The sequence below is a fragment of the Cryptomeria japonica genome, chromosome 10, assembly GCF_030272615.1.
Source record: "Cryptomeria japonica chromosome 10, Sugi_1.0, whole genome shotgun sequence".
NCBI classification, from domain to species: domain Eukaryota; kingdom Viridiplantae; phylum Streptophyta; class Pinopsida; order Cupressales; family Cupressaceae; genus Cryptomeria; species Cryptomeria japonica.
Window position 1 is genome coordinate 301,729,164 of NC_081414.1, and position 24,619 is coordinate 301,753,782.

Here is a 24,619-nt window from a genome sequence, read left to right on the forward strand (position 1 = left end):
GCCTTAGGTGTGAAATTAGTATGGAAGATATATATGGACCCAAACATATAATGGTATAGGATTTTGTAGAGTAAATACCTCAATGAGAAGGATTCAAGTAGATTTTGATTTTGGCGAATTCTGATGGAGCCTTGACATTCCTAATATATTTATGGGGTAGCATATAACTTATCAAAAAGTTGAAGAGATTTTTGGATATGTGATAACATAACTATGTATTTATTTTCTTTTATTAATATAGGGCGCTATCCCCACAGCTGATAGCACTTACCATTTAAAAAAAAAAAAACTTATCTAAAAGCACCTCACTTGGATGATAAATAATGGAAAAAGGAAAACTTTTGAGCAGACTCATGGAATGGACATATCTCACTTAAATATATTGAAGGAATTGGAAGATGTTTCAACTAGTTGAGAGACACCAAAGGTTAGTGTGTGGTAGACTATGTGTGATGGGTGGATGGAGGTATATAGGAGAGAGTTTCAAGTGGATTAGCTATTTCTCAACATATTTTATATAGATTAATCTTAAGATATATAAGCTAGTAATAATCAGAGATGCGAATTTAATATTAAATATAATATTCTTGCTATTATATTATTATTGATATTATAATTGGTAGCATATATACGATATTAAATATAATAATAAATGAGTGTTGAGTTAAACCAAAAGTGTACCCTACGCTATGCCTTGATTTGGTTTACTATTCAATTTATTTTATGGTTAGGGTTCAATCTGGTTTAGTGTTAGGGTTAGAATATAATTTGGTTTAGGGTTAGTCTTAGATTTCAGTTTGGTTTACGATTTAATTTTGTTTGTTGATAGGGTTTGGGTTCAATTTATTTTTAGGTTAGGGTTCAATTAGGATTACAATCAACATTCAATTTGGTTTAGTGTTAGGGTTCAATCTAGTTTAAAGTTAGGGTTTATTTTATTTTAGTTTAAGGGAGTTCAACTTGGATTTTAATAAGTTTTAGGATTAGAGTTTATTATTTTGTTTAGAGTCAAGTTAGGGCTCCATTTGGTTGAGGGGTTATGGTTCAATTTGGTTTACTATTATGTTTAAATTTTTAGGGTTAAGGTTTAATTTTAATTAGTATAATGGTTAATGTTCAATTTAGTTTTAGGTTACCATAAAACAAACTTAACCCTAACCATAACACCTTAAACTAAATAAAAACCTAACACTAAACAAAATGAAACATTAATCGTCAATGTGCTTAAACCCTATACCAAATTGAGTCCTAACCCTTTACCAAATTAAACCCTAACCCTATACCAAATTAAACCCAAATATATAACAAAATTGAACCCTAACCCTGATAGTTAACCAAATTGAAGCCTAATACTAAATAAAGTGGAAATCTAAACCTAAACAAAATTAAACCAAAATTATTAACTAGCTAAACTCTAACCCTAACAATAAACCAAATTGAACCCTGACCCTAACCTAATTAAATATTAAGTCAAATTGAACTCTAAACAAAATTGAACTCTAACCTTAACACTAAACCCCAATCAATCCAATTTTATTTAGTGTTAGGGTTAAGGTTTAATTTGGTTTAAGGTAAGCAATTATTTTGGTTTAGTATTAGGGTTAGAGTTGAATTTAGTTTCATTTTCAATACACATGAAGATATATCAAAATGATAGCGACTCTAAAAATTAATCCAATATCGAGTAGATTTTGGAAATCCAAATACTCTAAACTGTAGAGTAGATAAGCTTGATGATGATGGATTAGATTCTATTAGTTTAAACATATGTAATGGGGAGATATTAATTAAAAATGAGATCACTTGATAAGACACTAATTAGGTTTGACATTTAATTAAAGTGGTTGAAATAGGGTTAGTATTAGGCTAATGGTGAAAGTTCAATTAATGTTATGGTTAGGGTTCAACTTTTTGTCATGGTTTAGTAATTTAGGCTAATGTTATGGGTATGGTTTGTTAAGGGTTAAAATTAGAGTTCAATTGGGATTACAATTTTATTAGGATTAGGGTTAGGGTTCAAGTTCATTTAGGGATAGGGTTTGATTTGGTTTGTGTTAGAGTTAGGATTCAATATACATTAGGATTTGGGTTAAATTTGGTTTATGGTTAGGATTCAATCTGGTTTAGTGTTAGATTCAATTTGGTTTAGTGTTAGGGTTGGGGTTTGATTTGGTTTAGGATTAATGTTCAATTTTATTTAAGTACCTACAAGGGTTTATTTTGGTTTAATATTAGGGTTAGAGATTAGTTAAGTTTAATGCTTAATTGAGGTTCTTCCCATAGTATATTAGTTAAGTGTTGTTGTTGTTGAACATTGTGACCACCAAGGTTTAAACCCTCAATAGGCCATTGCAATCGCAGGCTTGTACCTTTGTTGATCCAATGTGCTTGTTGGTTTGAACCTTAGAATTTTTATATGGGGATTAGGTCCCTGATTTGTGACCTCATGGATTTATAACTCCAAGTCAAAATTGTTTCACATGGAGCCGAAGGGTGTGTTGTGCCAATGTCATTGTTCAGGATAAACAGTTTATGCAACACTTTAAAAAAAGAGTTTGATGTTCAATTGGCTTTAGGGTTTATGTTTAATTTGATTTAAATTAGGCTTAGGGTTCAATAAAAATTAGGTTTACTTGGTTCAATTAGGTTTACAATTAGCAATCAATTTGTTTTAAAGTTAGGGTTAATTTTGTTTAAGGTGTTAGGGTTTAATTTTGTTAAGGGTTAAGGTTCAATTTGGTTTTATGTAAGGGTTTGCTTGGTTTAGTGGTATGGGTAGAGTTCTATTTAGTTTAATGTTCAGTTAGGTTTAGGTTTTGTGTTCAACTTGGTTTAGAATTATGGTTTGAAATTTAATTTAGAGTTTGGGTTAGAGTTCAATTTAGTTTAATGTTTAATTAAGGTTAGGTTTAGGATTAATTTTTTTTTAGTGTTAGGGGTAAATCTCAATTTAGTTTAATGTTCAACTAGGTTTAGGGTTTGGGTTTAATTTGATTTAGAATTAGGGTTCAATTTTATGTAGTGTTAGGGTTCAATTTGGTTTAATGTTTTATATGGTTTAAGGTTAGGGTTTATTTTAGCTTGGTGATGGGGCTAGAGTTCAAATCCATTTAATTTTCAATTAGGTTTAAGGTCTAGATAAGCATTCAATTTAGTTTAGGGTTAGGGTTCAATTTGGTTTAGTGTTAGGTTTATGGTAGATTTCGGTTTAACGTTTAATTTGGTTTAAGTTTTAGTGTTGGGGCTCAATTTTGTTTAGAGTTAAGGTGCAATTTAGTTATGGTTCAATTTGGTAAAGGGTTAAGGTTTAAATTGGTTTAGGGTTAGGGTTCGATTTGATTTATGGTTTGGGCTTAATTTGGTTTAGGGTTAGTGTTTAGTGTTAAGGTTCAATTTGGTTTATTATCAGGATTATGTTCAATTTAGTTTAATATTCAATTGGGAATAGGGGCAACGTTCAATTTTGTTTACTCTTAGGGTTAGGGATCAATTTTGTTTAAGGTTGTGGTTCAATTTGATTTAGGGTTCAATTAGGTTTATTGTTAACATTCAATTTTGGTAGTGTTAGTATTCGATTTGGTTGAACCCTTGTGGTAGGTCAATTGGAGGTGACCAACACATTGCCTGCAATTAATCTTATCTTAGTGCCCACTCTTTATCCATTTTTTTCCTTTCCTTTTCACTTCTTCTTTTCTTTTCACAACACAACATTTATTTTTCTTTCATGGATCTACTAATTATTATAGGTCATGTTGTCATTGTAGGATCTTATGTCTTGAGGTGTCTGTATTTAGATTGTTATTGAGGATAAATAGGTGTGTTGAGATGTTCATAAATATTTATGGACATTATTTATGAATAAGATTATAGATTATAGGTTATGTTTTAATTTGTTATGCATTATCATAATACAATACTTTGCTTCTTAATTATACCTAAAATGAATGAGAGTGTTGATTTTTATATACATAATCACAACAATAATACTTTTTTCTTAAATCCACATTATAACGACAATGACTATTCTCCATATAAAACAACACTTGATCAAAAACACAAATTTGCATAGCACAATTACTTTTTAGCAATTTTTTGTTGTTGCATTTTTACAGTATTGAGAAGGTAAATTAAGAGGATCAAACTAATAAAAATAGTATAAAATTTCATTGTGATTTATAGATTTTGTGTTTTTTATTAGATATTGTTTTGTATGGAGAATAGACGGTTCCCATTAAAACACCCCTCCCAATATAATAAAAAATAAAGAAGAAATAAGAATAAATGTAAGAAAGAATAAATAAATAAAAGAAGCATATGCCCCCACCGACTTAACATTCCAATAAATTAAGTACATAGAATATTCCACCGTGGCTTTGATTGGGTGAACCCGATTGAAATACTAAGTATGCCTGTGGAGGGAGGAGTTTTCTAGAAGTGGGGATCTTTGAAACTTTAATGAATTCGATACGCAGACATACCTGCCTGTGGAGGGAAGAGTTTTCTATAATGAGGATCTTTGCAACTTTAATGAATTAGATACGCAGACATACCTATGTCCATCACTCAGCTTGCGTATTTAAATTACGCACGTTTATAAAATGAATTAAAAAATGAATTAAACGTGAACGTAGCAACTCACAAGTACACAAGAATGCATGAATCTCGCCATAAAAATCAGAGCCAAATCGTACTTAGTCAACCATCCTCGGAGGCAATATCATACTCTCTAACTCTGTCAAACAAATATTTCGTTTGTACACAATTCATGAACATGGAGATCCTAAGCCATCAGAAGCGGTATTCATATCCATGTCTTGAAGAAATTTATTGAAGGTGTTGTAAGAAGATCCTCCTGCCTTCACAGCACCCATGGCACTGCCCTTCAGTTTGGCCACATTCTCTTTCATTTCTGCACATTCTTCTCCCATAGTTACTCTCCACACAGAAGTCTTAATTTCCTCTGCCTCTATAAGTCCTCTATCGTTTGGATTCAAAGCCAAGCCAATTTTCCAGACATGGACTATATAAGCACAGTTAAGGAACTGATCTGCATAATAAGGCCAGCAGAGCATGGGCACGCCTGCTGTAATGCTTTCCATGGTGGAATTCCATCCGCAGTGTGTGATAAAGCAAGCTATAGAAGGATGAGACAATACAGACGTCTGTGGAGCCCATGATACAATGCAACCCTGCTTATTGGTATTAACTCGTTTCAGGAATCCTGAAGGAAAGACTGCTTGCTTTCTCTCCATTAGATCAGACCTCACCACCCACAAAAATGGCTGCTTTGTGGTCTCAAGACCAAGTGCAAGCTCCTCCAATTGCCTTTCATTCAAAATTGCAATGCTCCCAAATGAGACATAAATCACAGACTTGGAAGATTGCATGTCAAGCCAATCTAGGCACTCTAATTCTTCCCTCCACAGACTCTGATTGTTTGTAGTTTTCTCTCTTGAGAGATCGGAGATGAAAGGGCCTATTGGACACATGCCCACTTCTTCTGGGAACATGTTAAGTATTGGGAGCTCTAGATCATGGAATGAGTTGCAGAGAACCCACTTGAGCTTCCTTAGTCTGTTCATGTTCCGAACCCAAAACTGAAAGCGAAACTCCTTGTCCGCATTATTTCCAATTAGCCATGGAAGATTTGCAGTGTAGAGAGGTGGCATGGAGGGCAGATACTTGACCATTACACGATCCTTTGGAATACCTGCCATATTCAACCCAAATTAATATCACTTCACACAAAATTTTTTCTTTATTCCGTTGACAGGGCCACAGTTAAGATTTGTAAGGTTTTAAATGGGAAAGAAATTTAAACAACTCGATGATATAACCATATTATGGATCTAAATCAGAAGACTGATGTGTATAAAATTTTGTATTTCCATTGGAATTAGGAGTTCCTCTACATTTAACGATAGAGTATATACTAGTGACTTTCTTTGTAATTGAACAGGTAAGTAATCTGTTCTTAATGCTGTATATCTGACAAGCAACCTAAGTTTTAGCAAAGAAAACCGCCATACTAAAAACGATATATATTTAAGAGAGAGCGCTAGAAATTCTGAAGCACTATTTCTGTTGAGAATGAAGAAAAGAGTTTGTAAATCTGTTGGATTAACTTCTGCACTTCTCAGAGTTGATCTCTTGGACTAACTGTCATTATGGAGCTAGGTGAAATATGCTAATCCTTTCAACTGTATGTTAAAAACAGGAAAGGATAATAATAAGAATGATAAGTTCATCGTCTATATGTGGTATTAGTGTCTCAACTCAAGTTCAAGTTCTCCAAGTTACTGTCGCATCTCTCAGAGTTGATCTAATGGACTAATTATCACTCTTCATCTGTAATTGTCACTCTAAATAAAGATGAAGATGATGAGGATATTCATTGACCCCTACAGATTTTAATATAGGAACAAATTATCTATATCTATAAAAAAACAAACTAACAATTCACAACATAACTTAATTGGCCTTGTTCATGTTCAAGCAGAGTTAAACCAATTACAGTGAGCTGAATTTCTACAACTAAAAACAAATTCACAGTTATTTAAATTAAGCTAAATCACCTACAACTCTCACTTATCATAACATATCATAGAAAATCAAAGAAACCAAATTAAGTCCAGGAACCAAAAACTGAAAGAAAGTAATTACACAATTGATCTGAGAGGAAAATAATCCATTTATAGAGTGCCCACCGTTGGATGGTATGACTCCCTTGGAGATGAGACTCGGAATGTGGTGAATAATGGCATAAGTAGCAATAAGTCCGGGCCAGAAAGCAGCAGCTGGAATGTTAAAATGGTGGGCAACATCCAAAGCCCAACCTGCAAAAAAATCTGCAACTAAGAAGGTGACAGGGGGACAATCCCTGCGCTCATTGATCTCATGAATAAGATTGCGAAGCAAAATGGGCATAGTATTCTCTGTTGCACTAGCCAATTTTGCAAAATCTGTCCTGCAATCAGATTCTGGCAGACCATCAGGGATATGTCTGAATTGAATCCCTTCTTCACCAATGCTGCATGAATTGAGTTTAAGCATGCGAGAATGAACGTGGTCCGTATGGATGAATGTAACGATGAATCCTTGGGATCTCAACACTTTGGCAAGGTGCATCATTGGATTAATGTGCCCCTGAACAGGGAATGGAACAACAACTGCATGATGCCTTCGCCGCATCATCATTCTTCCTCTCAATGACACACACATATTGCCTTTGAGTCTGAATACAAGTGGTTTTATACTAAATCTGTGATATAGTGATATAGGATTCTAAACCGCCCTTGTGAAAAGAGTTGTTTTAACACATCTTCTGGATCTAAATCATAATATAATAGAGTTCTGCTTCCTCCTATACAACAAATAGGATTTGACTTCTATTTTTTAAGCAGAAATAGAAAGACGGAGCAAAAGGTCAAGCAAACAGCTTGTTACCATTAAAAATGGTGCACTTAAATTAACTATTCTATCTATGCCGTGAGTGGGTCTCTTTTTCATTACATTTGTAACCTTTTCAATATTTTGGTTTGGCTTCTTGTGCCGGTACGTTTCCCACAGGAAGCCCATGTTTTAATATTCCTATTAAAGCTACATTGCATTAGACTCATTAGTCAGCATTGGGCGTTCCCTAAGTTTGAATTTCTAGAGATTTATAGTTTTATTTATGTGGTAGATATTGGAATTTTATGATTCTTTATTATAATTTATATATTTTCATTTATCTTGCATAATGGTTTAATATGAACTTACAACTAAATTGATAGTTTAAAGTTAAAGCCAATTTTTTTATTTTTTATGATAGGACGTCTTTAAAGTTGAAAGCAAGTCATGTCTATTTCTTTTTATTGGTTTGCATCTAAGATATGCTACAATCGAATGCCTTTGCTTATTAGAAACCTTCTCATGATTAAAGTGGGGTAACTTGCATGTCAATCTCTCCATGGTTGCATTGTGTTCCATAAACATTTAAATTTCATCATTTTTTATTGTCAATTCTACACATTGATTCACCCTTGTTATTCTACTCTAACATCACTACATTGACTAATTTATGACTCATACATCACGTTTTGTTAATTAATTAACTATTATTAAGTAGTTCTGATTCATAAAAAGCGAGATAGGCTCATACCATCACATATTTGCTAAATGTTGCCACCCAGGGCACATGAGAAGTGCACACCTAGCAAAAGACTCTAAAACAAAACACAACAAAAGACCACTAAACAATAAAAGGACCAAAGACAAAACCAACATTGATTAATTAAGTAGTTTTTGATTAAGGTAAATGGGTTTTATAGGGACCCGAAACCCAAAGTTAAAGAGCAACACAAAAAATAAGAAGTTGAAAACCAATCCAGAACCAACAACATAATTGTAGACACCTAAAAATGGTCAACGCTTGCGGAGTCATACTTTAACATTTGCGCATTGCCTCATTTTAGGTTTTTGCATTGCATTAACATTTCTCCTATGTCACGCACTTGGTTTTTATCATTTGCGAGCATCGAGTCCTTCTTCTGCATTCTTCATTCGTCTCGCTCTCAAATTTGGTCTTGTCGACAACACTATCCAGTCATGATTTTGATCGATTTTATCCTATCACATCAATGTGCGTGCTCATTTGTCATTATTTTGGACATCGTCAATCCTAATTAGGGTTTTGTCCTCTTATCAATCTTATCATCTGGTGATCGATTTGTCATCGATCATTGTCATGTCAATCTTGTCATTTTGCGATCGATTCATCATCGATCGTGGTCATTTTCAATCTTGTCATCTTGCAATCTATTTTGTCATCGATTCTTGTCCTCTTGTCAATCTTGTCATTTTGCGATCGATTTGTCATCGATCGTTGTCTGTCTCAATTATGTCAATTTGGATCAATTTGTCATTGTTCCTCGTCAATTGGCGCATTTATCAATCAAATCATTTATCACATTGGTCCTTTGTTAATCAGAATCATGATCGAGTCAATTATCTTTCATCAAGACCTAATTTTCATCCTTGCATTGCTAATTCATCTTCTAGGGTTTCGTGATTTAATCATTTAACCTTGCTTGTCATTTCTCCCTTTAGGATTAATAAATTATTTATTTATCCTAAGTCTTCTTATCATAATTAAACGTTCATTTAATTGGCTAATTATTCCTCTTTTTGTGAATTAATTAATAAATGACAAACTATTAATTAATTCACCTAATTTATCTTAATTCCTAATTTCTTCTTTTTCTAATTTCCTAATTCCTAATTTTCCTCTTTTTCTAATTTTCTAATTTTCTAAATTCCTAATTTCAATTCTCTCCTATTTTTCTCCTAATTTCATGGGAATGACATAGAAATTTGTCAAAATTTGTCATAATTGACAATCAATCAATTCTTGACATAGAAATTTGTCATAATTTGTCATGAATTATCAATCAATCAAATTTTGCATAGAAAGTGCATAATTTGTCATAAATTGTCATAATTGACATTTTTGATTTGCAATTTCTATTTGAATTGAATCATGCTAATTTGATCCATCTCTCCAATTTGTCTATAAATTGGATGAATTTCTTCAATCAAATCCCTAATCAGATTATCAAATTTCTAATCACTTTGTCAAATCACGCTTCGAGTACTCTTGAGCAATCATCTTGTCTACTTGCTTTCATATCATGATCATGCACTAGTAGGTGAGATCCACAACAAAACTATTTGGAGAAGAAAGAAGGACAATGGAGCCGCATGAAGGAGACATCTACATTTGTTTTGCTTAGATTTCATTTAGAATGTCTTGTCTTCATGCTTTCATTGAATGTTTTCAGGATTGTTATCACTGCATTTTAGTTTTTGTGATTGAACTAATATTAATTGATACTTGCTTTGATGATTTCTGATTTCCTAGCTACATTAATTGGTGAACCCGACGTGAACACTAACCATCTAACCCCTTAACTGTGTTTTTGAGTGCTTTTGAGTTGATTTGCAGGTCAAAAAACCTAAAAACAGGGCAGTGCAGGGTTTTTTGGGGACTTCTGCGCCTATGTAAGACAACTTGCGCCTGTGTTAAGCATTCTGCGCTTGTGTTAGAGACATTCTGTGCTTGTGTTATGAATTCTGCGCCTGTGTCATGAGTTCTGCGCCTGTGTAAAGTCCAGAAACAGAGGTAAAAATGCAGTGTTTTACTTGAAAACTGTTTGTTTTGCATTCTATTTTCTGCTTTTTGGTTTTTGGTACTAATTCTCTGTGCAGAACCTTGGCATACACATGACAAAGGCAATAAATGAAACTACTAACATGTTTTGTGCAGATTCGATAGTCAAAGACTAAGCATATCAAACCTCTGACTTGGGTTTTGCAGGTTGCCTTGGAATACAACTAAACCTTGTGTTTGCAATTAATTTTTAGGCACCTAGTGATTTCTAAATAGGATGGAATGAATGTATGTTTGCTTTGATTGTTGAGCTTGACATTGGAGTAGGAGAGTATGCTCTCATCCTTCTTAGGGTGATCAGAAATCTAGATCTTCGATACCATGCTCATTGTTTTGATTGTGTGTCACCTTTAGAGGGCTTGCCTTCCCGACCATTTTGCTTTTGCAAGCAAGTGATAATCATGAGAAGGGAACGACCCAAAGTGAGTACGGCTAGAATACCTTGGCATTCTAACTCACTATAAAAAAATACCTGATGGGCGAAAGCTTTGAAGGAAGGGTTACGTGGGAATTGCAGTTACTTGGGAAGTGATGACCCTTGAACTCTTTCTCATATCAACATCTAAGTAGGACCTCATGGTCTAAATCGTGCTTGCACGACTACATTTGTTTGGTATCTTGATGGGCTTAATGTCTCAATCACGCTTGCGTGACATCAAGGAGTAACGCTTAACAGAAATCCTTACTTAGCACCTTGTTTTTAGAGGCCAAAAACCCTTCTAGTTGCTTGAGAAGGACAAGTTCAGATACTTGGAAGAGATACTAAGTTCACCATGGGGAGATTTCCATGGGGACTGATGCTTGGCTGCCCTGAGAAGTGAGTGCCGTGGAGGGGAGCCTGTGGGGTCAAGCATCTATGTATTCTCCTTGAATCCCATAACAAGTCTACCTCTCAAGTACCTAATGTCCTTGCCTACCATAAGAAATGTGTGAATGAGCATGATTGTGTTGAGTCTAAGTTGAAATATCTTGTCTTCTTTACTTGTCAAAAGTTGAATTGCATCTCATTTCAAGAACAAGGCAAATTGATTCAAAACAAGGTTAAACATAAGAGCATTTCATCCAACAAACTTCAAAACATCTTCAAATGTGGTTGTCAAATATTTTTCAAAATCTTGTCTCAACATTCATGTCACTTAGATTTAGGTTCATCCTAGGTTTGCATGTTGCAAAGTCATTGTTAATTACCAAGGTTAGGTTTCACCTAGGTCATACTCCTTTGCATATCAATAAGGGTCATCCATTTGCATGTGTCTTCTTGCATTAGAGTAATACCATTGTCATACATTCATATTTGCATACCCTAGGTCTCTTCACTAAGCTTAGGTCATTGTCACATCATAGTAATGTCACTTGCATAGTAATTGTCCCTTTGCATATAGTGTCAAAACTAGGTTTTGTCATACTTGAGTAATGCAAATATTTGATACAACCCTAAGTCATTGTTAAGAAGTCTAGACCTTATGAAACTTTTGTCTTTTTGTCAAACCTAGCTTAGTATCCAAGCATATTAGGGGAGACATTGTCATTTTGTCCTTTTGTCACTTGGTCCTTTTGTCCTTTGAGGTCTTGGCTTCATTTCAACTTCCCAAGGTTGAGTCTTTAGGTTTGCATTTCAAAAAGTTTGTCAAAATCTTGAAAAACAACCAAAAACATAGGTTGCACTCTTGCCATAGATTGCATTTTCATCTATTTAGTTTGCATTTAGTTGCATATCATACATTATCCTTGAAAAATTCCAAAAATATTGCATTTGCATAGTGACATGTCTATTGAAACAAGGTTCCAAGCACCAATGATGCAACAAAGTTTGACGTATCAACCGACAATGCAATCACAATTATATCCAACCCAACAACAAGGCAATATCGATCAAACTTTCTATGATGAAACAAATGTCCAAATACACAAACTAGAGGAGAAACTAGCTCAAGAAGAGGAGATATTGGAACAAAGAGTGAAAAACATTGAGAAGAATAGATCACAAATGTCCAAAATGTTTCAAAAATTTCAAGGTCGAAATCCAAAGATTGAGCCAATTGATGTAAGATCTCTTCTTGAACGATCAGACATACCAGCTCTCCTCTCACAAATAGAGATGATGAAACAATTTCAAGAAAGGAGACAACATCAATTTCAACATTATGTGCCTCCACAACAAGAACAGGAAGGTGTTTACTATCAATCAGATTTTCAACCAACACAACCAATGGTCCAACATATACAACCAATACAACCAATGGTCCAATTTCAACAATATGTCCAACCAACTATACAATGTCCACAAATGGTTCAACCAATGGTGGAATATCAATTTCAACGACCACAACCAAACATTCAAAAACAAAGGTTGCAGCACACACCAACCCAAGTTTCAAACATGTCAGAACAATTGAACCAAGTCCAATATCAAAACATGACACCAGACCAGAACCAACTCCTTGCCAAACAAGTTCAAATTCCAGATACAACCATGTCAAAACCTCGAAAGAAAGGTGGTTTTATTGCAATGCTCTTAAGGAAATTACCAAGTGAGTTCTTTGAAGAAGATCAAGATAATACAATTATGTCTAGCAATGCCTCATCCCCCCACAAACAAATTGACTCTCCAGTGGCATCTATCCCTACACCTCTAGAAGTTTCACAAGAACCTTCCATATTGTCCTCATCAAACAATACACCCAAGGATGACATTATCCAAGAGCTATCCATAATTGAATGCCAAGATAATCCAATTCATGATGCACATCCTTGTCATGTTTCAGAAATACTAGACCCAATGCCACCATGCACTTTATTGCCATTATCTGTTTTAGAGGACCCCATTCGAAGTCCCTCTTCCTCATGTTCAAGCATTGATTCCTTGCCAGAATCCATCACAAATGTTCAAAGTGCATTTTTTTTGTGCCAAAGCATTAATCCCTTGTCAGAATCCCCCATGCATATCCAAAGTCCAACCCCATGTCAAGAGGATAATTTAGAGCATGAAGAAACGTGTCCTAAAGAATATCAAGATCAAGATCCCGAAACCTTATCATCCCATCCAATTGTTGACCAGGATCCCATCTTCCCAGACACTCATGATGATTCCCCTATTCTTGTCCATCCTATCCAAAGCCCTATTGACACTCCCTTCCCTGAGAAAGATCAAGATATCCCAGTCCATCCAATCCCAAATGATCCCCTTCCATCTCATGAAAAAAATGTCCTTTTAAATCCCATTGACATTCCACTTCCTGAGAAAGATCAAGATATCCTTTCCATCCTTTATGATGATCCCATTGAAAGTCAAGAGCAAAGCACCTTTAAAGAGGAATCCAATGATCTTCCTCCTTGTCAAGATCAAAGTATCCTTCCAAATTCATTTCCAACACAAGACCCTATCATTCCTTTAGATCCTCCACAAGATCCACTTGTTCCTTCATCTCCTTGTCATAATGCTCCATATACACTCCAAGATCTCATTCCTTTTGATGAACCCATTATTTCTTCCATTCCATCTCTTGAAGATCCTGTCATTGAACTATGTCCACTACACAATCCTAGTCCCCCTCATGATCCTAATCCCCCTCATGATTCTAAAGTGTCAGTGCAAGATGTTCATGAACCCTCGACATGCACAATGGGTTCTTCCACTTTGGTGCAATCCAATCCACTTCAAGATCTCATTATTTTTCTCATATCATATCCACCTCATAATGGACTCGCGCCTTCTTCCCAAAGAAAAGAGTATCCTACAAGTCAAGATATTCATAAAGGCAAAGGAGTAGATTTTCATAAGCAAGAATCCCTCCATATCAAAGAATATACTAATGGTCATGGCTACAGAGCTCACACTCAAGGCGTTGGTATCCCTTCAAAATCAAAATCCAAATGTCCACCTTCCCCATCATCGCTTCCATCCATTCTAGGTCCCTATATCCCTCCATCTCCTATGCAACATCAACAAAGGCACACATCCTTGAGTAAATTCCATCCATCCAAAAGAACTCCATTTCATTCATATCCATCCATGCATTCATTTCCCCCTCCAAGCAATTTGGATGCCAAGCATAAAAGTCATAAGTCTAGAAATCCACATGTATTCAAGGATCAACATGTCCAATATAATCGACATGTCAAAACAAAGAAAAATTTGATCTATAAAGAAAAAGAAATATCCAACAGGCCACAAAGGCCCACTGAGAAAAATAAAGCAAAGTCAAAATATATATGGGTTCCTAAATCCCTTGTGCAAGCAATGCACTCCAAGGAATCACAAAAGCATGAAAAATAAAAAACCATGTGGATCCCTAGGCGGCTCCTTGAAGCACAAAAGCCTAAAGAAACATCCAACTTGGCATCCAAAGTTGCTATTCCTCCCTCCAACCCTCTCAAATTTGTTCCTCCATCACCTTCTTCATCCGTTTTGGGCCCTTATGTCCCAAAATCCCAAGCTATTCCTCCATCCAAATCTCACAATCTAAGATCCGTTTTTCCTCCATCAATCCACCACCCATCAAGGTGTGTGCCAATGTCGATCTTGCCTTCATTTCCATCCGCTCAAGCACAATTCTTCCAATACCCTATCCATTATCCAATTCATATTTTCCATCCTTCCATCCCTCTGGTCCAATCCTTTGCATAAATCCTAGCCTTAGTTTCATCTCATTTTCCATGTCCTTATCCTACCAACATCTTTGAGCATGTTTTTAAAGGTCATGGTCCATTTTTTTCAAAGCTACTATCCAAACAAAAAGATGCTTGAGTCCTTCTTCGATCCCCTATCATGTGTCCATCTTCTCTTGAAAAAGTCAAAATGAAAAAAAAAATTAAAAAAAAGTTAAAAAAAAAAGACAAAAAAAGAAAAAAGTAAAGCAAAAATAATTCGTCCACTGGTGAAAACCTGGCAAACAGGCGCCTTGGGCAAGTACCGTGATGAAAACCTGGCAAACAGGCGTCATGCGTAATTTATGAACTTCTTGCACACCACACTTGGGGGCAGGTTTTATCATATCATATCCTTTTGTCCTTCATTGTTTCATTATCCTATCATACCCCTGTCATTACCCTTCATATCCTATTGTCCGTCATGCACATATCCATTTCCTCTTTCCACCTTTGATCTTGACAAGGCTGAGGATCTTCATGAGCATCATGTATCTTGTTTGCAGCTTTTAGTCCATCATAGCTTTTGGTCATTTATCCATTTGCTTATTACAACCTTTCATCCATATTCCCTAGCTTATTGCAACTTTCTGCCACTATCCCTTAGCCTATCCCGACCTTCAGTCCATGTCCCTTATCCATTCTTGGTCTTGCTTATCCTATCCATATCTTATCACTATCCATACACTCTTTTTCATTCCTTGATCTTGATCTGACATAAGGATGCAAAATTTAAACATTGTTTCAAAAACCTCTTGACATGTCCCTCATGCCATGTCACTGCTTTACATTGTCATATCCAGTCTCTTGTCCCATCATGCAATAGCCCTTGAAAATTGCATCCGTATTGTCTCCATAATAAAATTCCTTTGTCTTCCCTCTATCCACCATCATTTTAGAAACCCTGTTTATTCACCTGTCATATTCCTTGCCTTGCTAGACACTGGGGGCAAAATCCAAAAAATCATAAAAGAATCAAATAATGTCCTGAAATAATCCAAAAAAATTGAAAAATGTCCTGAAATAATTCAAAAAAAAATCAAATAATGTCCTGCAAAAATCTCTAAAAATCAAAAAACTGTCCTGAAAAAAACTCCCTAAAAAAATCATATAAAGTCCTGAAAAAATGAACAAATTTTTTTTCTTCAAAACATTAAAATCCAAAAACAAGCATTTTGCAATAAAATATCCCCTTTGTGCATAGACAGATCGCTGAGCATCCCTCCAACGACACGAATCATACACTGTGCTTTAATGAAATCACGCTTAAACAGATGAGCTTTTCAATCAAACCAGACATTCAAACTGTTCGCGCTTGTCATATCACTCAACCGCAAATTTATTTGTCCTTGTCACTAATCTCATGGGTCTTATATAGGGTGTGGTATACTCGAAACCAAATTGTGTCCTGTCTTAGACGGGGTACCGCATGTCCTGAAACTAGACAGCATGATTGTCCTATCAGCACTTTCAACTTTTGACAATGAAGATCAAGATGTTTGTTTGACTTGTTGGAATTTGTGCATCTTATCTTTTTACTGATTTATTTTTGGCTTCGATCATGTTCCTATGTTGCTCGATGATGTCACTAAGTGATTTAGAGTGACCGGGATGGTTCATGGTCTGTTTCTTTTTTGTTGTGATTGTTGTTTGTCTGTGATGTGTTTGTCTCTTGCAAAAAGGGTTGCATTTTAGCTCTGGCCTTCAATGCCATGATGCTACGCATCCATTTTGCTACATTAAAATAAAGGTTCTCACCTACAAAGTGCATTACTGAAAGCAAGTTTTTCTTCGTCTCTAACTGTCCTCTGTTTCATTTCTTCTTACTAACATTTCTTCCGTCAGTTCAGATAGTCAGTTCGGTCTAGTGCTCTGATCTCTCTACATACATATGCTACATCCTGCATCCATTTGGTTAGTACATTTGCATTACATCCAGCATTTTATTCATTTCATATTATCAATGCATAAAAAAAAACACATAAACATACATTCATACATGTTCCACTATGGTATATAAATAGTGCATAAGTCATCCATACATGAAAAATAACTATCAGTCATAACACATTGCATCCCATCATATCGATGCATATCATATCATATGTCACAATAATATCGGAGTACAAAATTGGACTGTCTGTCCTAAGTATGGCCCGCAGGCTGACTACAAAATGTCAAACTACATAATGTCCACTGTCTGTCATAAGGAGCACGTGCCTCTGTCACTGGGTGCTCCCTCTGTCCTCCTCATCCCTGCCATGTCTTGCGGATGATGTCCCTCCTGGTCCTGGCTGTGGTGGTCTCATAGGTCCACTCACTCCCATGCTGCTCAATGACCTCCGAGAGCGTGCCCTGCTCTCTGTCCTCGATCATGCCCGATATGAAGCTGCTCTCTGCTCTGGTGGAACTGCACCCTCATATAGTGTCCTCCAATGGCGTATCTCCTCTCCGGTCTCTACCAACATCTGTGCCATCTCGCGTGCACTGGCATCCTGAATCGACCCAATATACTCAGTGACTCTCTGTTCGTCTCGCTGTACCTGAACAATTGCTGCATCTCGAGCCGCTGTGAGTCTGGCTATCTCCGCTCTGAACTGATCCTACTGTCTCTCTAATGTCGCAATGTGATCCTGCTGACTCGCTATGATAGCCTTGCACATCTCCATCTCCTCTGTCCTAGCTGTCTCCGGCTCTATGGGTATATCCTGCAATGCCTCCTGCTCGTCATCCCCATCCTCATCTCCCTCATCATCCCCATCATCCTCATCTCCGTCCTCATCATCCCCCTCATCCTCATCCCCGCTCTCATCCTCCTTGTCCTCATCATCTCCCTCCTCCTCTCCTATGAGTGGGACGTCCTCCTGTCGCCTCAGTACTGGAATATCTGGATCTGTCAATGGCACTGGCTGTATTTGTGCAAACCATCTCTCATACTCATCTGTCATCCCGACGTCCTCCACATATGATCTCCAATCCCACAGTCTCTGCTGTAGCTGTGAGAAGTCAGCATATGCTATGTGTGGCTGAATCATACTCCCCCACTGACTCATCTCTCTGTGAGATCGGGCAAAATGTGCAGTCCTCCTAGGTACATCCTGCCTCTCTCCAAACTATCGTCTGACTCTCTCTGGCAGGTACATCTCAATTACTCTCTGGCGGTTCACTGGTCGCCCAATCAGGTACCTCTCCTGTCTGCAATACGGTAGCTCATCACTATCATCTGACCATCCCGGGCAATCACGATATGGCCTCCATGTGAACTCTCTCAGTCTGTCTAGCTCATGTCGCCAATATAGTATGTATCCAAATGAACCCTGTCTCAGTGCTCCTCCATAGCAGTACACATATGGTCGGTGTGGTACTACCTGTCTCTTTGTAATCGGTCAACATATGGCTATGTGCTCAAATGCCCATACCTATAGCAATGTGACTCCACATCTCAAAGTCTCCACTCCTTGATACGCTATCTGATGCAACTGAAAATATAGCATAGCCAGTACACATGGTCCCCATGCATACACCGTCCCCTCTGTTGCCATCCGCTCCAGCACTCTTCCCCATCCAATAGGGAATCCATGTCCTCGTCTGTCTCCTACTAGTAGACATGCTATCACCACTGCTATCACCACATACTGTCAATCATACTCTGATGCCATGGTCTCCCAGCCAATCTCCCTCTCTACGATGTCCAGATCCTCTGCGTCGCACTCAAATAATCTGCACAATGCATCTCTCCCTGTCACTGGGTCATACTCTATCATCTCTCCATGAATCAGAATGCGGAGGATACACCATACATCCTCTAGTGTCACAGTCGCCTCTCCAGTCACCAGATGGAAGGAGGAAGTCTCCGAATGCCATCACTCTGCCAATGCGGTAAGCAGTCCTGTGTTTGCCCTAATCTTGGGCATGAACGTGATATAGTATATCCCCAGTCCTGCTAATGTATCTCTGTCCGTGCTCCTGAGTCTATGTCGTAGCATGAAGCAGTAAGGTCAGTTCTCCTGTGTGATCAATGGATACTGTCGCCTCTGCATCACAATTGGGGCACATTTTGTCAATTTTAGGGTTTTCTCCTACGGGTTGCATTTCCTCATTTTCATGTCCAAATCAGGGTGTTTCTAAGCTACTCTGACCTATCCTACCCTTATTCCCCCTTTCCGGATTATTTGCCTACTGTTTTGACTAAAATTAGGGTTTGCATTGCACAATTGCGCTTGTGTTATGAGTCCCGCGCCTGTGTCATGTAACCTGTGCCTGTGTCTCCCTACACAAGCGCAAAAGACCTCACACAAGCGCAGGATTCACCCTACACAAGCGCATAAGTCATTTTCTGCATTTCCTGTGGGCCCCGCAATGTCCCACACGCAAGTCAAATTCATGAAATTGAAAACATGGGTTTTTGAGATACATACTGCTGCTCCTGCATCATCCGGTCATCTGAATGTGCGTACACGTTCTCCGAGGTGCTCTGCCCTTGGAATGTTCACCATCTCTCTGCAAGTGTCCTTTTCCAGAGCAACAAATCTTCTTCTTGGGCTAGTGCAAATGAGCAAATTTCATTCTCTTTGCCTCATTTATAGATCTTTGTCAGTGCATAGATGGACGTGCACCCTCTCCATCTTATGTTGGTCGCGGTATTTTGTGTCGTTAATTTCTTGACCTTCATGCATCTGGTATTCGATTGTCAGTCCATTCGATCCTATCATTTTTATCAATCAATTGGCCTCTTTTCTGCATGTTTCCGGCCAATTCCTCGAGGGGGCATGCATATGTCATTGTCATTGTCTGGGGCATTTTCATTATTGTTCTTTGAAACAACGCTTAAAATCGCATTGTCTCAAAGAGGGGCAAAATGTAGACACCTAAAAATGGTCAACGCTTGCGGAGTCATACTTTAACATTTGCGCATTGCCTCATTTTAGGTTTTTGCGTTGCATTAACATTTCTCCTATGTCACGCACTTGGTTTTTATCATTTGCGAGCATAGAGTCCTTCTTCTGCATTCTTCATTCGTCTCGCTCTCAAATTTGGTCTTGTCGACAACACTATCCAGTCATGATTTTGATCGATTTTATCCTGTCACATCAATGTGCGTGCTCATTTGTCATTATTTTGGACATCGTCAATCCTAATTAGGGTTTTGTCCTCTTATCAATCTTATCATCTGGCGATCGATTTGTCATCGATCGTTGTCATGTCAATCTTGTCATTTTGCGATCGATTCATCATTGATCGTGGTCATTTTCAATCTTGTCATCTTGCAATCTATTTTGTCATCGATTCTTGTCCTCTTGTCAATCTTGTCATTTTGCGATCGATTTGTCATCGATCGTTGTCTGTCTCAATTATGTCAATTTGGATCAATTTGTCATTGTTCCTCGTCAATTGGCGCATTTATCAACCAAATCATTTATCACATTGGTCCTTTGTTAATCAGAATCATGATCGAGTCAATTATCTTTCATCAAGACCTAATTGTCATCCTTGCATTGCTAATTCATCTTCTAGGGTTTCGTGATTTAATCATTTAACCTTGCTTGTCATTTCTCCCTTTAGGATTAATAAATTATTTATTTATCCTAAGTCTTCTCATCACAATTAAACATTCATTTAATTGGCTAATTATTCCTCTTTTTGTGAATTAATTAATAAATGACAAACTATTAATTAATTCACCTAATTTATCTTAATTCCTAATTTCTTCTTTTTCTAATTTCCTAATTCCTAATTTTCCTCTTTTTCTAATTTTCTAATTTTCTAAATTCCTAATTTCAATTCTCTCCTATTTTTCTCCTAATTTCATGGGAATGACATAGAAATTTGTCATAATTTGTCATAATTGACAATCAATCAATTCTTGACATAGAAATTTGTCATAATTTGTCATGAATTATCAATCAATCAAATTTTGCATAGAAAGTGCATAATTTGTCATAAATTGTCATAATTGACATTTTTGATTTGCAATTTCTATTTGAATTGAATCATGCTAATTTGATCCATCTCTCCAATTTGTCTATAAATTGGATGAATTTCTTCAATCAAATCCCTAATCAGATTATCGAATTTCTAATCACTTTGTCAAATTACGCTTCGAGTACTCTTGAGCAATCATCTTGTCTACTTGCTTTCATATCATGATCATGCACTAGTAGGTGAGATCCACAACAAAACTATTTGGAGAAGAAAGAAGGACAATGGAGCCACATGAAGGAGACATCTGCATTTGGTTTGCTTAGATTTCATTTAGAATGTCTTGTCTTCATGCTTTCATTGAATGTTTTTAGGATTGTTATCACTGCATTTTAGTTTTTGTGATTGAACTAATATTAATTGATACTTGCTTTGATGATTTCCGATTTCCTAGCTACATCAACATAATAGCCACAGAAACAGGGACCAAGCCCACACAACAAAAAATAAAACAAAACAAGGAAAAAACCTAAAACTCACTAGACCAGAGATTGCATCATCTCCAAATTCTTTTGAATCATTCTCTTGTTGATGTCCTCGAGCTCATCCATGATTAACTTGGAGGTATTCTTCTCTTGGTTCCTGCTTCTAGTCCTTGTATAGGGGCCTGTGGTGGTCTGACGTCTCACACCTTGCAAGTTCGGTTCTTGGATTTTCTTCTTTCATTTGGTGTTAGAGGAAGGTAAATTGGTGGTGGGCTGAGCTCTTTGATCCACTATCATCACATTTACCTTCTTAAGACCATGGGCACTGTTATTCATAGCTTCTCTGCTAATATTCACCAGGTTCTTCAGATTAACCTTAATTTCTTCCAAGCTAATCTCCAACTGACCAATCCTTAATTCATGATCAGTTTTCATGGTCTTTACATGTTCTGTGAGATCCTGTGTCATTTGGAGAAGTCTATATATTTTTCTTGGCTGGGGCGTCTCAGTAAAAGTATCAATGATGCCTTTAATTCCGTCCTTCAACAAATTAATTTCCTTACTAACCCAAAGAAAGCAGTTCTCTTGGCTTTTGACAGAGCTACTAAGGAGAGTACCGAAATCGGAATCTTTTTGGGTATTCCCCCGTTCCCCCTGGTCAACGTTAATGGGGATTTCCAGCTTTATTTCCTTCTCCTTTCCCTTGGTATCCCCTATTTTTCCAATTTTAGACTTCTTCGTATTTGATGGACCAGAACCCTGTAACTTGGGGTTGGGTGTTTTATACTTGCTGGTAGCCCATCTGGGGTGTTTGTTTCTTCTTCTACTTCTCGTGATAGGTGTAATATTTTTTTGGGAGCCCTCCTCTTGAGAAGGACGATATTATAAATCATCCGAGACATTGAGGTCCTACCAGTCCATAGCCCTACCAGACTCTTCTTCGTCCATCTCCGTATTAGACACATAATGAACCTCAGTGTTGGTCAGAGATTTGGGGATTTTAATCATTGGGGAGGGTTTAACCCCATGATCCTTAGCATATTCCATGATGAGCATGATTAGCCCCTCATGCAGAACAAGGTTATCACCATTTTTGGCATGATTCACCAGGATATTTTCAAGAGAAGATAATAGATAGAAAGACAAAGAAATTATTTTGTTGTACGTAAAATGGTTTAATATCATAAAGAGGTAAGAGAAAATACTGGCATAGTTCCCATCAAGAGCAATGTACCTCATAATCACTTCGTCCATCTCCGCCCAAAGTGATTACAAGTCCTTCCTGTTATAGCCGTCGTCCTTCATCTTTCACACCTTTTTTTCTCTCACTTTCTTTGTCAAAGAAAGCCACAATGGCTTCTTCTGCTGCCTTCCTTTCTCTATAAAACTTTTTGCCTTCCATCTGCAAACCAGATATCTCCACGATGAAGGTTTAATCAGTTCTAAACTCTGCTCTAAAGGTCGCGAGGATGCCTTTCTCCCAACCATTCACAAAATCCTCTGTCACTTTCAGATCATTGCCATGAAGCCTCTCGAGATACGACACAAGGCCTCCATCAGTAATCTTTGTTCATAGCTCTCTGTTCTTTTCTCATTTCTTGTAGGATGTGGGCTCCATTTTGTTTTTGTCACCTCCCATGACAAAATCGCCTCTGCAACAATGGAAACCAAACCAAAACCAGGAAATCAAAAACTAGATATGAAAGAAGGCTCTAGAAAACCTGGTTTTGGAATTCGGACAAAAATCCCATAAATGATTATAATTCATTTGGTAGTCCATCATCATTAATGCAATTGGAGTGGCCAATGCATTCGGCGTCCTTTCTTGTCAGTTCACACAATTGTCTCGGGAAAGTTTCTTTTCGCGTCCACCACCGTATTTCCACATAATCCACACCCATACATTTTCCAGGTGGTCCGCTAGCCTATTACCTTCCTGATATACATGGGAGATTTTGAAATCCTCCAATTTAGTAATCATGATATGGCACTCCTAAATTAAATGCTTAATGGTCTAGTTGGGCTCAGTTTGCTTACTCACACATTTGATGATATTTAAAGAATCACTCTTGAGCCAAACATTTTGAACCCTTCTCTGATCGCCATGTGTAACCTAATGTAAGCAGCTTTAGCTTCGACATAGTATTTTGTCTGGGTGCATAGTTAGCTAATTCTTGATTAATTAATTTTTCATTAATTAATTTTTGAGTGTTAATTAATTAATTTGTATCTTCATCAACTAACATCACTTCAAAATTAATTAATAATTAATAATTATTAATTAATTGTAAAGTTCAAAGTTAGTGGATGAAGATGGGAATTAATTAAATAATTATGTGAATAACATTGACTATCCTCTTAAAAATTTCACAAATAAACTACATGCACACTCAATATGTTATTTTTAAAAGTCGATCTCTTCACTCATTTAATCATGCAAGGTTTTAATTCCTTAGTTTTTGCTTGGATATTCATAAATAGAATAAATCACAGGTAATTTAAATTAGTTTTGAAATAAGATTAGGAAAAACAAACATAAGTTGCTAAATCAACTTAATTAATATCAAGCATTCATCTCCTCATCTAATTCAACATCTAAATATACCTCTTCTTCCTACAAGAAATCATCAACACACTATAGAAATATTGTATGATCATTTGAGTTTCTAAATTCCATGAGAATGACCAAATCCACTTATTTGCTTGATTGGATGTTTGCTTGTAGTATAGAGTTTGAATTTATTTATTATTATTTTACTAGTCACACCAAATTCATACTTGAACACATTCAAGACAAAGGGGAACATATTTATTAATTATCCTTGCACTTATAGTGTTTGGCTTATATGAAAGTGGGTTTTACACTCTTTAGAGTGATACCCCCCATGAACATTTTGTGATCTACAAAATCATCACTAGTATAATTCTAATATAAAGAAGGATGTGAATTTGAATGGTAAAGTTCTTCTTGCTTCTTCTTTCAAAACTTAAGCTCTCGCCCCTTCAACATCATTTGTAAAGAATAGAATTGGTTGCCCATTAACTTGGTTGGTTTGACCAATCATTGAGACACAAAATACCCCCTACCTCTTTTATATGGTGGAATTGTTTAATCCAAGTTGATGATTTACTCTTTTCTCTAAAACAAAGATTGAAAGGGAATTTAAATTCTTTTGGAAAATGTATTATGCCATTAAAAAATTATAAGAATTTCCCCAAGCTGGAATTCACTATACAAACTTATGTCCTATCACACCATTCATACGATACTAAATTATACAGATTTAAATCATAAATATTAGATTTTTAAATAATTTTTAATCATAATTTATATAGTTTATTTCATTTCTCTTGTATA

The 24,619-nt window shown here is 36.5% G+C and overlaps 1 protein-coding gene across 1 annotated transcript; it reads right to left on the reverse strand.

Annotated features, from left to right (window-relative positions):
• Positions 1–4,763: 4,763 nt before the first annotated feature.
• LOC131048231 (7-deoxyloganetin glucosyltransferase) lies at positions 4,764–7,191 on the reverse strand. Its single transcript, XM_059212439.1, has 3 exons — positions 6,708–7,191; positions 6,457–6,534; positions 4,764–5,710 (listed from the first exon to the last, which is right to left on the reverse strand). Exons 1-3 carry the CDS (start codon positions 7,189–7,191, stop codon positions 4,764–4,766), a joined length of 1,509 nt encoding a protein of 502 aa, XP_059068422.1.
• Between the last annotated feature and the right edge of the window lie 17,428 nt (positions 7,192–24,619).